Source organism: Martes martes (genome assembly GCF_963455335.1).
Source record: "Martes martes genome assembly, chromosome: 1".
Taxonomy (NCBI): Eukaryota; Metazoa; Chordata; class Mammalia; order Carnivora; family Mustelidae; genus Martes; species Martes martes.
The window spans coordinates 82,584,243-82,600,361 of NC_137888.1; the positions used below are offsets into that span (position 1 = coordinate 82,584,243).

At 36.5% G+C, this 16,119-nt stretch overlaps 1 protein-coding gene across 2 annotated transcripts in view; it reads left to right on the forward strand.

Moving 5' to 3' along the window:
* RSRC1 (arginine and serine rich coiled-coil 1) overlaps nt 1-16,119 on the forward strand; it is a 449,299-nt gene that overhangs the window by 426,255 nt on the left and 6,925 nt on the right. The window contains exons 8-9 of one of the 2 annotated variants that reach the window (XM_080796320.1): nt 13,696-13,802; nt 15,522-15,776. In XM_080796320.1, coding sequence (XP_080652446.1) covers nt 13,696-13,802; nt 15,522-15,575 — 161 coding nt within the window. In that variant the 3' untranslated portion in view covers nt 15,576-15,776. Of the gene's footprint in view, nt 1-13,695; nt 13,803-15,521; nt 15,777-16,119 lie in introns of those variants that run through there. The other variant, XM_080796319.1, reaches the window with a different exon arrangement.

The following is a 16,119-nucleotide window of genomic DNA, read 5'->3' on the forward strand; positions in this document are numbered from 1 at the left end:
TCCCTCTTTCCCTTCCCCTCCCCAGCTCTCGTTTTCTCTCTCTCTCTCTCTCAAATAAATATTAAAAAAAAAGAAATGAATGGTTGATAGTGTATTACAGAATGCTCAATATCATTAGTCATCAGAGAAATACAAACTTAACCATATAATCCAGCCATTACAGTATTATATATTTACCCAAGAGAAGCGAAAATATGCAGACTTTACGTAAATGTTATAGTAGCTTTAGTCTCAAAAGCCAGAAACTGGAAACAACCCAAATGCCTATCAACAGGTGAATGGATAAACAAATTGTGATTTGTGATAGAATTCTACCAGTAATGAAAGGAACAAATAGATCTACCCCACACAGAGCTATACTGCAAAAAAACAAGCTGAGTCAAAAACATCAGACATTAAAGAGTATACCATTTGTATGAAATTCTAAAAAATGCAGACCAACCCATGCTGGGTTTCTTTAAATGCAGTGATTTTGGGGCGCCTGGGTGGTTCAGTGGGTTAAAGCGTCTGCCTTCAGCTCAGGTCATGATCCCGGGGTCCTGGGATCGAGCCCCGCAGCGGGCTCTCTGCTCAGCAGGGTACCTGCTTCCCTTCCTCTCTCTCTCTGCCTGCCTGTCTGCCTACTTGTGATCTCTGTCTGTCAAATAAGTAAACAAAATCTTAAATAAATAAATAAATAAATAAATAAATGCAATGATTTTATATGCTGCACTTCATTAACATAGCAAAATACTCTGCTTTTAAGAAAAAGAAATTAATGGGGCACCTGGGTGGCTCAGTGGGTTAAGCCTCTGCCTTCGGCTCAGGTCATGATCTCAGGGTTCTGGGATCGAACCCCGCATCGGGCTCTCTGTTAAGCATCCAACTCTGCCTTTGGCTCAGGTCATGATCTTGGGGTCATGGAGTTGAACCCTGTGCCAGGCTCCATGCCAGCATAGAGCCTGCTTAAGATTCTTTCCTTCTCCCTCTGCCCATCTCCCTCTTCTCTCTCTCTCTCTAAAATAGATAAAATCTTTTTTAAAAATATCAGAATTGTATATAAAATTGAAAAGCATATAAAATAAGCATAAACAATCATAACGCTTCATCATGTAAGGTTATCAGATTCAAAAGCTAAGGAGGCATCTGGTTCAATGAGAACCATATGGAATATGAAGTACAAAGACTTGGTTTCATATTCCAGCTCTGCCTCTTTTGGTACCTCTTAAATGTTGAGAGTATCAAATGCTCTTTTTGAAAAATGGGGATATTATTTATTACCAAAAATTATATCTGTTTGAGAATCAAAAAAGATGTCATTTCAACCAGAAATCTCCAGCACCTGGCAGATAAAGGCAGTAAATACGTATTGGTTGAATTAACGTCAATTTGTTTCTGAACCCCAGCATTTTTTTCAATGTGTTAAGGAAATTAAGGCACATGGGGCCATGGACTATTTTCTATAAGCTTACGAAGCCTAATACAAAATGCTTATAAGAAGAGGTCTTAGAACTCACAGCTTTGTATTGACAACTTAAATGTCCAAATACAATATGTTAGTTACCTGTTTGCTTTTAAGGTCATGAAGGAACAAATCACAAAACACTTGAGTTGAGGCTGTCCCGCTTTTCCTGGCAGAGCAAGTCCCTGGGTGGAAAGAATCCCCGTCCTTGCAGAATTAAACCCCACTGCTTCTAGTCCATGTATAACTTTCTATTAAAGATGAAATCAAACAAAGAACGAGCCCTGAGAGAAGACAGAAGATAATCTTATGTTAATGATTCAAAAACCCCCCATTTTTTGTTTTGTTTTTGGTTTTGGTTTTGGTAGAAGATTTCTGAGTGCACTCTCTACTCCCTACCCCAGTACCCTGGTGTTAGTGGGAGGTAGCAGCTACGCAACTCTGAGAGGCGACTGGGCTGGCACCAACACCAGTGCTTCTGATATTTTCCCATTAAGTTTTCTTCCTCCAATAAGTTTTATTTCATTAATCTTAATGCCACATATGCATGCTTTCTCTAGCTAGTGGGTGGCCAGAACATAACAACTTGCAAACAAAGGCTAAGGCATTACTGGGTTAATATAAGAGAGTTGCAGGGGTTTTGTTGGTCTTATTTACTTTCTTTTTTTTTAATCTCCTCTGGACCTAGGAGTGAGTATAACCAGTGCTTTTGGGGGACCATAAGGGGAATACAACTTTTGACTTTCCCCAGATTAGAGGAAAGAGTAGATTGCCTCTGGGTTCAGTGTTTGTGTCTGGAAATCTGTCCTTTTACTAGTGTCATCCTCATATCAACTGATGCATCTGCTTTGCAAAATAGAAGACTGTGGAGTTCTTAAATGCAATTGTAAACACACTTTTGGATAAATGGTTCTTTTAATCTTTGAGTACTCTTCATTTTCATCTCATTCATTTCCAGGTTGCAACACAGTTTTCTTAAAAATAAGGATTTAAACATTAAACATTAACCCTAGGTAAAGAACTAAGGGGTTTTGGTATGCCATAGTTATTCTTCCTTTTTTTAGTAGTTGTTTGACCCTTAAATATGCATATAATAGTCAGCTGCTATTTTTTTTTTAAGATTTTTTGTTTATTTATTTTGACAGAGATCACAAGTAGGCAGAGAGGCAGGCAGAGAGAGAGGAGAAAGCAGGCTCTCCACAGAGCAGAGAGCCCGACGCGGGGCTTGATCCCAGAACTCTGGGATCATGACCCGAGCCGAAGGCAGAGGCTTTAACCCACTGAGCCACCCAGGCGCCCCAGTCAGCTGCTATTAATAGTCCTATGTTCTTTCTCTCATTTGTTATAAAATGATAACTTTAATACAATGATGCTTTACATTTTAATCATGTATTATTACATTTGAACCTGAACTACTGTATGAATTTGTGAGATCTTATTTTTATACTAACATCTATATTTTATAAGGTATGTGATGTGTGTATACATATATATGTTTGCTGTAGATACATTTGACTACATTTATATGTCCACAGAGATTTATATAGAGGCATTAAAAAAACAAACAGGCATAGTCAGTCCTGGGTGTTCGTTATATATAAAGGTTATTGGGATGCAAAGATATAAAAGATAGAAGAACCTAGTAATTGCCTTTAAGATCAGAGCACAAAGCATTAGTTTGGATTTTACAAGGCCAGCCAGCAACAAAAGAGCAGTAATTTATGAGCTCAGCGTAAAAGAATAGCATAATTGCATTAAAAATTAATGCTAATGAACACTAAAATGGGGAAGGTGGTTATGATGAAAGTTTGTATTCATCTTCTCCGGTTTGAATGATGGCTAGTGGCTTGATTAATGGCTTAATTTCTATCAATTAGCGGGGAAAAATCTCCTGCGAGACAAGGGTAAATTGAGCATTGAATTACATATCTTGCTTTTGTGTGCTAAGAAAAAAGAGCTGCGTATCTCTGATATTAGCCACAGTGACAAATGTGGTGTGCCCCGCGATGTCTGCATTAGCTCTCCTGACAGGCAAGTTGTGTGTGGTTATGGGGTGTTTAGAGATGGCTGGCAGACAGCATTCACTGCAAGTTCCTTGGAAACAGACAACTCTTCCATCTCCAGAATTTTAATTAGAGTCAATAAGAATTCTAGAATGAAAATGGACAGCAAACAGCAACTTCACATTCTGTATTCTGCCCTCTTGATCTGGTATACCTCGAATTATATTCCTTTCTTCAGTCCTATTAAAATAAGAAATCTCCAGTAGCTTTAGCCTTGTTGGCGTTATTATTTCTTACCACTGTGTTAAAGTAGATTTCACTACTCATGTTTGTTACACTTGAAAAAGCATAAGGCAATAGTCTATGCAGTAGGTTACACAGTGGTTATTGGTTTAGCCAAATGTACTGAAGCCGTTCTAGTTTTTTGCAACAACAGTTGCTACGCAATAAATAAAGAACAGCTCTGAAGTGGTAATTTACTAGTCAGGTTGTTTTCAGGCTTAGGGGAAAGAATGCAGTTCTCTAAAAACTTATTTTTTAATACATTAATAAAAGTTTCGGGGGTGTGACATACATAATTCTTTCAAAACTTTTTCAAATATGTAAGCTTCTAAAAATACTGTTTGTAACCTAGCTCAAGATAATGCCAGAAGACCGAGATTTTATGGTATCAAATAAAGCATTAAAATACAGAATAAGAACAATCCCAAGAACACTTATTATTTCTAGTAAATGGATGGGAAAGAGGGAAAAAATAATTTGTTTGGCAGGTGTGGGTAAAGAATTTATTTGACAAGGAATTAATGACTTGATTACAATGACTAGGTCCCCCCGTTTCTACCACCAGCTAGTTATGTGACCTTGACCACGTTACTTCACCTTAGTTTCTCATCTGTACAATGAGAATAATAATAGTACTATCTCTCATGGTTATGAGAGTTAACAGAGGTAATCCATGTGAAGTGCTTTGTGCAGAGTGCCATAACGTAAGCTTCTGTTACTGCTGGGATTTTACTCCTTCTACCAGAACAGCTCACCCGGCCTTTTCAACAACCATTTAAATGAAAAATTAGCCTTTATGACCTTCCTCACTGGAAAGGCATTCTAGGATATTGACAGACACTTAAGTAAAATACATTTGCTTTATAATCCCATTTCTTTATAACCACACAACTACTATTTTGGGGAGTTTGTGTTACTAGACACCATTAGGAAGAAGCAGGGCCTTTCCCATCTCTTGAGTCATTGGAGGCTAAGGGCCATGTGTCCAGGGGAAACACTGCTCCCCCATTCAGCCTGCAGTGTTCAGTGAATCCGGGTGGATCCAGTGTCTTGGCACCTGATAAAACTTCGGCCTTTTGTGCCTTCTCAAAGATGTGCATAGCCCTGTCATCTCTTCCAGTCTTTCCCAGGCCTGCCACACCAGAGATGATGCCATGAGAGGTGTGAGCTAAAGCCAGTATTACCGGGCTAAAAAAAGGTTGCCAGCCTGAAACCATATGGCCAGAAATTGAAAAGTTTTTATGTAAACTTGTTAGGCAACTTCCATGTCTTTACTACTCTGACTAAATTAGCACTCAAGTACTATGTCTAGTCTGTCATTTATTAAGTGCTTTTAGTGTTTCCTCACCCTGGGCTAGCACACGTATCATCTCCTACATTTTCTTGGCTTCCTTCACCTGTTTCTTCTCTCTGCTGGATTCACCATGTCAGAGAGGATTTCCCTGCTCATCCCATCTGAAATAGCTCCCTTTGTCCTTTCTAGCCCTCTATGCTGCTCTGTTTTTCTTGATATTATATTGCTTATTTATGTGTTTTTTATTTGTCTCTCCCATGAAGGTATAACCTCCATGAGGAAAGAAACTCTTACTTGTTTCTAAACCCTTATTTGTAGAACAATGCCTACTGCATTGAATGTGCTTCAATATTTGAGAGGAAGAAAGGAGAAAGGAAGGGAGGGAAGGAGAGAGTCAACCTCAGCTATTCCATGATGTTTATTCCCATTGCACAGAGAAGAACACTGAGACCATTACAGCTTGAACCACTTGCCCAAGGTTACACAATAAATAGCAGAGACAGGGTTTAATCCAGATAGTCTGAACCCAGAGCTATTAAAATAACTGCTTAAAGACACTTAATTTTTTAAGTTACAAAAACTTCTTATAATTTGACATCCCCCCCCAAGAAGTTTTATTTTTTAATGGTTACTTTAACATCCTTTCAATTTTTCAACCAAAGTTTATTGACTGCTTACTAAGTAATAAAGCATACAACACTAAGTCCTGGAGTTGACGCAAAAAGTTATGTCCCCTCCAGCTGGGGAAATGAAGCTTTCACTAATGAAGAGATTAGTATCAGTGCAAGGCAACATATGCTAAGAGCCAAATGAATTATGGAAGAGGCCCTTTTCTCACCGGTGGCAAGAGAAGGTAATAGGGAGATTGAGAAAAGGTGAGAGCATTTTAGGTGAGAGGAGCTAAATGAGGTATTCTGTGTGCATTTTGTTTTTAATAAAGCCTAGCTTGATACCCAGTTCACTTTCACTTATTAAAATGTTTCTCAGAAACTCTTCACTGGTACAGTCACATTAAAATTATTCCTGTTACTTAATTTGATACAGAAAGCAGTTTAATAAGATTAGTCTGCCTTGGACCTTATCCAAGAAGGTTTATTAGAAGGCTTCAGGAGCCTCATTGACATATATAACCTGGCCCAGTATTAACAGCTTCCAGAAGAGCAATAGACCAGGCACTTTCTACTTAAAAAGTTTTCTCATCTTTCTAGTTATTCGTGGGTATCAGTTCTAGGAATTTTTGCCCAGGGATCTGGGTCCTATGAACAACCTTAAAATGTTCAGGTTAAATGAATTTCTAATATATGCTTTGCATGTTTTATGAAAAAAAAAAAACTTATTTAAAATGTACTGTTTTGAAGGGAAAAGAATGGCTGCATTTTGTTAAAATTTGTGTTCATAAGAAATTGGTATAATAACTTGAGAATTTCAAGTAAGCTTAGTGGCTTTTTCCAGGTAGGTTTTGTTTAGAGTTTACTGAATAACTACCTTTTTTTGTTTGTTTATTGGTCAAAGTCTGTTGTTTGCTTTTTAAAAAATTCTTACAACAGGACTTGAAAATGCTTTACATTTCAAAGACTGTTTTGCTTTCAGTATCGATATTTTACTATAAACGAATTTCATAGATGTTCCCATTCTTAGCTAAAATTTGAGTCAATTTAAACTGAAAATAAGATATTCTTTTGTGTTATTCATGTGTTTATAGCAGTACTATTAGTATATACATATTTTTTTTTACTGGAAGAGTAGCATGAGTACCTCAGTAACTATGAAGCCAACTGACCCAAACTCTTTGTAACATAGAATGCATTTTAACTTTGGGGAAATTCATAAAATATTAATATTCAGGAGAAGTCAGTTGAAGATGAGATTTTCATGTGTAAGAGATCTTTCATGGAACTCATGTTGGCTGTTATCCCATGATAACATCTTGGGTAATAGTGCCATCTGCTGTTCTCAGCCTAGCATTGCTGCCAGTTTAAAGAGTGGTTTGTGTAATTTACAAATGGAGTATAGAGTAAAATTTTGCCTTTTCAGATAAAAGGTTTATATTGGACCTTACCATCTTTACTCACTAATCTTAAATTTGTGTATCATTTGATAATATTTTTTCTAATTCTGTGAAAGTTGTGTCAAATTGTGTGAAATTGTCAAATATAACTTGAAGTGCTGGTGAGCCTAATTTGTGTAATATAACATCAACAGTAACAAATAAAATGTTTGATTTTAATTTTTTATCACAAAAGGAGCAAAATGATTTTACGTGTGGTGAGTTAGTACTGATTGTTTTTAGTCTGTAGTGACTTTGCTTTCTGACTCTGGTATTTTTTGTTTTAATATGGAATATGTATCCCTTCTACTGAAATTTTACAAACTACTATGAAAGTCATTTTATTTACCAGTAATGTGTTTATAAAATAGGATGAAATGCTAATAGATATCTTTCCTTCATGTTTACCTTGTTAATGTCTAAAACATCCTATAATTTTGATTCTCCCAGTAACATTGTTCCTTGTCTTTATTTTTACCTCACAGCTGGTGAATAAAGATACTTTATATGCTAGGCATTCCTTCCAAGCATATAAATGATGAGTAGTTTTCATTCACATTTTTCCTGTTCTTAAAATTGGTAAAGAATTTTTCAGTGACAAATTGGTATGTAAAACTTAAGAACCTGAATTTAAAGCAATTTATTGTATCTTATTGATGTGTTTTATTCTGCTTCCCAAAATGACAGGATTATATTCAAGACCTATATTTGCGGACATTGATATTTAAATTTTGAGTATGAAGCCCTTTAAGACATGTTTTATGCCTGTTTTCAAACAGCATGAAGATTAGCTATTTGTAAGACTAAAAATGTAACTCTCCTGTGAATTTTTCAAATTTTAACTTAAATAACTCTCTCTTACTCTTTAATTTAAATATCACTGGTAAAATGGTTCCCACATTGAAAGGTAAAAGCTATGTTGGTTTATTTTCATATTGTAAGTCAGGCATACTGGTTTTCTCTTATCTGCCCTGTCACTTTGTTAGGCCTGAAGTGATCTTTAAAGAAACACAAAGATAACGTTCTGGTTTTCTCTAATCTTTTTCCTTCCTTCCTTTATAATTTCTCCAATGCTATTTTGTTAAACATACTGGCCCTTGGGCCAGCTTCTATGATAATACTTTTATTTGTATTAGGAGCTGGTTGTACGTCCATATTTGAAGCTGCAAACACTATAAGCTTTAGACATCAAGTAGTATTTGTGAGCTCACCTCTGACTTTTAATACTAATGATGTGCTTTGTAAATCCAAATGAGAGAATATGTTAGAGAAAAAACGCAAGGCTTCAAATAGTTGATACATATGAGACATCATCCTGAAGTCTGAAGTACTGTCTTTTGATTGGGAATTAACGATGGTGAAATAATAGTGAGATTAACTAAGACCTATACAAACAAGTGTATTTTCACATTGACAAATTAAAGTTGGATCACATGGAATGGTATCCATTATGACTTTTCTCTGCCATATTAGCACTATTATACATGTAAGTAATAAAAATATCCACTGATAAATAAATAAAATCTTAAAAAAAATATCATCCACTGGAATATATATGTTCACATTAATAAATTAGCTGGGCAAAGAATCTCCTTATTTGATATGCTCATTTAGTACATTGCATAATTAAAATGCACAGGAGCTTTTATTCTAAAGCATGTGGAACTATTTGCTCAACCATGACACTGACAGTACTTTCTTTTATGTTGCAAATATAGTCTTCCTAAATTGGGAGTGTGGGCTCTAGCAGCTATTACTTCCAGACATTCTATGCATTATTTTTCACATGAGGAAGGACTGGTTAGAGCTGTCAGGGACACATTTCCAGAAGACTGTCTTTCCCTTAAATAAACTGGAGGTTGCGTAAGTTTGTGTAATTATAATTTACAATTGGCCAAAAGTTGAAACAAAGATTTTTCATAAATAGTTAATTTTTATTGAAATTATTAAACCAAATTTCTTTTCGTACTCTTTGTAACACTTAGTATTTTATGTTTAGATCTGTAGGGATATAGAAATTACTTTGATGCAAACAACTACGTTATTGTCAAATCACTTTTTATGGTTGTTTCTTAGGGTATAAATCTAGTTATTGTCCAGTTATTGTCCATAAATCTAGTTATTGTCCTAAAATCCCCCAAATTTTTAGGTGTTTGTTGAATGTACAGTAGCTCCTAACTCAGCTATGTATTCATATCAGCTTAGAGCAAGAGTTTAAACAGAGTGTGTGAATCATAATGTTACATTTTTCCTGCAGAGCCTAGCTTGTGAAAAAAAAAGAAAAATATGAAACAATACATTTCTTAAAGCACTAATTGGAAAAGCAAAAGACTGAAAACAACTCAAATGACCACCAATAGGGCATTGGGGGGGAAAAAAAATCATGAAACAGATAACTATACAGCTGTAAAATAGAATGGGAAAGTCTCTATACTAGGGTGGAATGATATTAAAGACATAATGTGTAGTATGTTAATTTTGTGTAAGAAAGAAGTGAATATGTATACTTATATTTTCAGAAAGAAAAAAAGGAAGGATAAAAACCAAAATCTAATAAAACTGGTTACCTGTGGATTGGGGAAAGACCTGAGAGAATGGGATAGGAAAGGAAACTTAGACTACTCTGAATGATATTTTACATTTTGACTTTGGAATCATATGTTTTATGCAACTAAAAAATAATATTAAAAACAAGAAATAACAAGTGTTGTCAAGGACATGGAGAGAAAGGAACCCTTGTGTACTGTGGGAATGTTAGCTGGTGCAGCCACTCTGGAAAACAGTATGGAGGTTCCTCGAAAAGTTAAAAATAGAAATATCACATGGTCCAGTAATTCCATAATTCCACTACTAAGCATTTACCAAAGAAAACAAAAACACAAGTTCAGAAAGATAATATGCACCCCTATGTCTTTTGCAGCATTATTTACAATAGCCAAGATATGGAAGCAACCTCAGTGTCTGTGGATAGGCGAATGGGCAAAGATGTGGGGTGTGTGTACACATACACACAGACATCCTGGAATATTACACAGCCATTAAAAGGAAGAGATCTTGCCATTTGCAACAACATGGATGGACCTAGAGGCTATTATGCTAAGTGAAATAAGTCAGAAAAAGGAAAATACTATATGATTTCACTTATATGTGGCATCTAAAAAAAACAAAACAAGTGAATAAGAAAAAGCAGATTCAGATTTGTATTCTACAAATACAGAGAATAAACTGGCAGTTGCCAGAGGGGAGGGGGGTTGGGAGATGGGCAAAATGAGTGAAGGGAAATGAGAGGTACAGGCTTCCAGTAATGGAATGAGTAAGTCTTGAGAACAAAAGGTATAGTATACAGAATATAGTCAATGATATCATGATAGCATTTTAGTATGATAGTAGCTACACTTGTGGTGACCATAGTATATAACATATAATTACATATAGTAGTATATAACACATAATAACATATGAATTACTATGTTGTATATCTGAAACTAATGTAACATTATGTGTCAACTATACTCAAATAAAAAATACTAATATTAGGGAGGCCTGGGTGGCTCAGTTGGTTAAGCATCTGCCTTCAGTCTGCCTGGGGTCATGGATTCATGTCCCACATTGGGCTCTGTGCTGAGTGGGGAGCCTGCTTCTCCCTCTGCCTGCGCTTCCCCCTGCTTGTGCTCTCTCTCTGTCTTTCTCTCTGACATATAAATAAACTAAATATTTAAAAAATTTATTAATATTAATCACAAGAACAATAAAACAGAAAGCAAGATCTCCATCAAAAATGAATTGAAACAAATTGAACCTAGCTATATATCTTGTTGGTAGCCTAAGCACATGGAGAATTATTTCAGGTAACCCTAGACTATACAGTTTTGACAGTTCATCAGTGGAATAATTCCTGACATCAAAAAGCATCATAAAGAAATTTTAAACTGTATTAATTCATCTTGTTAATAGTGATATTAACCTTTTTACTTTGAAACTAATACATACTCAACTCTCATGTTAAGAGAAACAACTAAGAGCGCCTGAGTAGCTCAGTGGGTTAAGCGTCTGCCTTCAGCTCAGGTCATGATCTGAGGGTCCCAGGATCTAGCCCCACATCAGGCTCTCTGCTCAACTTCCCCCTCTCTGCTTGCTTCTCTGCCTACTTATGATCCCCTTCTCTCTGTGACAAATCTTTAAAAAAGAGAGAGAGAGAAACAACTAATACTTCTGATCATATCATTAAGACTTAAGTTTTTTTTAAAGATTATATGTATTTATTTCACACAGAGAGAGATCACAAGTAGGCAGAGCAGCAGGCAGAGAGAAGGGGAAGCAGGTTCCCTGCTGAGCAGAGAGCCCGATGCGGGACTCAATCCCAGGACCCTGAGATCATGACCCAAGCTGAAGGCAGAGGCCCAACCCACCTGGCCACCCAGGTGCCCCAAGACTTAAGAGTTTTAAAGTGAAAGAAAAGACAAAGAAATATAAAATCAGAGACCTTAAAAGTCCTCTAATCTTTAATTTGATTGCTAGTATCAGCATGAAGTCATATCACTTTTTTTTTCTTAAAATATGCATTTCTTGTCCTACCCACTGAAAAAGCTGAGAAGCAGTGACAATCCAGGAACAGTGAACACCCCTGGTGCCCCAGTTACTGTCTTTAAATAAATATCATTCCCCACTCAAAGGAGTCCGAGCCCTTTGGAGAAATGGCTAAGCTGAGGTCTCGGGCAGGAACTGTGCAAGATGAGCCTAGAATATCTTATCACCCCTTAACTATAAGTGGTCATATCGAAAGGATGCAGGACCAACTTCAGGAGGTTTCCCCACTGCCCAAAGGTAGAATAACTGGAACAACAAAATATGAAAATGATTACATATAATAAAATATATTAAGCATATAAATATTGAAGAACTCATAATGCTTACCTCTGGATCACAATCGACAAGTAAAGGGGAAAATTAAACATTTGTTCTGCCTTTCCTGTACAGACTACTTCACAGTCAGTAAGGGAAGTTCCTCATAACAGAGGAATCAGAGCTAATAAATGCAGGGAAAATAATAGAATTAGAAAAATCACCCATTTTGCACCATCTCATGAAATGATGGATCTAATCAACAAACATTAATGTCTGCTGAAAACGTTAAGTGAGAGTTTGATGAAGAACTTTATAATAGAGTCAGGCCAACATCACTTTGGACCCACTGATCAATCTTAACCTCCTTAAAATTGGGAGGAACACATCCCAATACTGTGTAATGAGAATTACACAACATCACCTATGATGTATCCTTGACCAAAAGAAATTGAACCTGAAGTAATCCAGCTTCTAGATCTAACTATTGGCTTACACGAAATTTAAGGAATAGAGGAACATGTTAAATGACATCATGAGAATAAAATCAGCCAGATCTAGAATGTAGAAAATTTTCAAATGTGAATAATCTGTTCCCTTCAATAAATAAATGGCAATGGAAGGGACAAACTGAAGACAGTCAGTCATTAAAAGGGATTTAAGATACTTATCAACGAGGTCTAAGGTGTGGACCTTGTTTGGATCCTGTTTCAAATAAACTACTTGTAAAAAAGACATTTTTTTTGGACAATCAGTGAAAATTAAACATAAACTGTATAAGATGATATTAAGGCATTATTCATAATATTATCAGATGTGAAGATGGTATTGTAATTATATTACTGTTTGGTTTTTTTGAAGTCTTTATCTGAAATGCCTACTAAATATTTAGGGGTGATACAGCACGAGGTCTGGGAGTTACTTTTTTTTTTTTTAAGATTTTTATTTTTATTATTTATTTGACAGACAGAGATCACAAGTAGGCAGAGAGGCAGGCAGAGAGAGAGGCGGAGGCAGGCTCCCTGCTAAGCAGAGAGCCCGATGCGGGGCTCGATCCCAGGACCCTGGGATCATGACCTGAGCCAAAGGCAGAGGCTTTAACCACTGAGCCACCCAGGCACCCCTGGGAGTTACTTTTGAGTACTCCAGGTCTACCTAAGAAAATGAAGTGAGGGGCAGCTGGGTGGATCATTGGTTAAGCATCTGCCTTCAGCTCAGGTCATGATCCCAGGGTCCTGGGATCGAGCCCCATGTCGTGCTCCCCACTCACCGGAGCCTGCTTCTCCCTCTTCTTCCGCCTGCCTCTCTGTCTACTTACGCTCTCTCTCTCTCTGTCAAATAAATAAAATCTTAAAAAAAAAAAATGAAGTGAGGATGAATAAATATGAAGTAACAGAGTTCCTGACTATAGAAACGGGGTGATAGGTGCAAATGGATTCATTGTGCTGCTAATTCCTTTTATATGTATTTCCATGATAATTTTTTTTAATATTTAAGGCCCTCCCCCAAGATTAGCCCAGATTAGCTTGGATCATTATAGCATTGCCTTCTCAGCAATGTGTTATTAGGTTTTAGGTGAGAGCCTTGGTGTGTAGGAATGTGATATTTGTGGATCTCCAGAGGAAAATGGTTTTTTGTTAGAGCTTAACTATAACATCTTTTCATCCAGTTAAATTCCAGAAGTCATAAAAATTACTTCATAGAAAGAAAGAAGCTTGCTTAGAATAGTGTTGTTAACAAGCTTACACACCAAAATATACTGACATTATACCCCCCTTTTTTTTAGACCAAGCCACCCTGGTCGAACAAGTAAAAAGAGTAAAAGAAATTGAAGCCATTGAAAGTGATTCTTTTGTTCAGCAGACATTCAGATCAAGTAAAGAAGTCAAAAAGGTAAGTTTTCATCCAGACATTATGAATAAGCCTTTAGATTCCCACTGAGGAGATGCTTTATTAATGGATTTTACTTAAATGTAAGTGCTTCTTCTAACAGATAGATGAAGTAGGGTGAGCGAGTGTCAGCATGTTATTGAGAGAGAGAGAATGAATCAGTGAGAAGCAGTTCAAGTTTAACTTGTAAAAATATATCTGATGCCATTTTTATTTTAAAATTCACTGAGAAGACAAAGTAAAATGTCAACAGTTCTAAAGCAGTAATATGCATTTCATGAACATATAGTTTTCTTTTCAAGTGTCTGCATCGACTTTTTGAATTGACACTGCTAGAGAAAAGTTAGAAGAGAGCTTTAACAATCAGATTATTACCCAAATAGTAACACGTATCTGCACTCTTTGCCCAGATGGGTATCACTTATTCAACTCCAGTAAAAGGAGTTTTGATTGGCATTTTATTTCTGTTGAATATTGCATATATTCTTTCAATTATTATCAGGGCCGCCTTTAGGAATCTGTTCCTTTAGTCAGAAAAGGCATTCCACTGTAAGATGCATGTATTCTTTAACAATATACATGTAATGAAGACATGGTATTATTACCACTTACTCAAAAATATTCTGTATCTGTAAATATATTAATGACTGTAAAGTATCCTACTGACAAATTTATCACAATTCATCTATTTTTTTCTCTGATACTAGATATTTAAGTAGTTGTAAGCCTGAAGGTGTTTGTAAATATCCATTCTTATCCCCTTAAGATCAAGTTTTTCAAGATGGAGTTATTTGCCTAATGTTACTATTATTTATTTTCACACATGTTCCCAAAGTCATCCTCCACACACATTGTCCCAATACAGATTCTGCCCACAAGTACAAGGAGATGTCTGCCTCTCACACTCTGGTTAACACCAAATCCTTTTTCCCATTTACTGACCTGATAGGTAGCCAGGTGAAAATTGACCTTCTGTTTTCCTATTAGCATTTCTTTTATTGCTAGTGACATGAACATCTTTTCAGTTACCATATACATTTTAAATCTTCCTGGAGAGGTGACTTGAGCATGTGCTGTGCACCTGGGTGCACAGCACTGGCCAGGCCTGGTTAGCCGTGCTCCCTGCCTCCGTTGGCCGATTTCATTTGAACTTTTTGTAGTGTACCACCACGACTCCTAAAAAATGGTGGAACTGTAAAATGGACATCCATAAGTATAGTTGCTCATTTTATTTAATACCTTACTCTTGAATATCTTACATATTAAAAGGTCATTCATATGTCCTAAAAGAATTGTAATTTACTTTCCTAATATTTGTTTTCTGAGGTTCACCCTGACTTCCCAGGTCTCACTGGACTCACTGAAGATAAACAGCATTTTCTTTCTGTGGAAATACTTATTCCTCTCTAGTTAATACACCAGGTTTTCCGCTAAACAACTTTTTCCCTTTTGATAGTAATTATTAATAATCTTATTTGGGGGTGCCTGGGTGGCTCAGTCAGTTAAGCGGCTGCTTCCAGCTCAGGTCATGATCTCAGTGCCCTGGGATCGAGTCCAGGTCTGGCTCCTTGCTCAGCAAGGAGTCTGCTTCTCCCTCTACCCTTTCCCCCCACCCCACTCATAATCTCTCTCACACTCTCTCAAATAAATGAAATCTTTTTAAAAAATTATTTTAAAAAATAATAATAAACTTAATTTTAATTCAATTGTTTTCCCTCCAAGATACTGGCAGCTCTTCCAATAACTAGCAAAACCATCAATGAGCAAGGAAATTGATCAGAAGTGTACCTGATGGGCGCCTGGATGGCTCAGTGGGTTAAAGCCTCTGCCTTCGGCTCAGGTCATGATCTCAGGGTCCTGGGATCGAGCCCCACATCGGGCTCTCTGCTCCGCGGGAAGCCTGCTTCCTCCTCTCTCTCTGCCTGCCTCTCTGCCTACTTGTGCTCTCTGTCTGTCAAATAAATAAATAAAATCTTTAAAAAAAAAAAAAAAGAAGTGTACCTGATATAGAGGAAAGAGTGTACTACTTAGGACTCAAGGGGATGTGAGTTTGAATTTTAACTTGCAAACTTCCTGCCATGATTTATGGTCTTTAGCAAGTTTCTCAACCTCTTCAGCCCTCAGTTTCCAAATTCATAACATAGAACCAATAACACCTACTTTTTGGAGTTGTTAAGGAATAAATATAATGAGTATCAAATATCTAACATGGCTCTTGATCCAATAAATGCTTATTTTTAGATAACATACTCTAGCATCTAAATTGTTTTATATCTATGTACATTCTGTAAACTAAGCATAGTGCTTAAAAATTTCTACT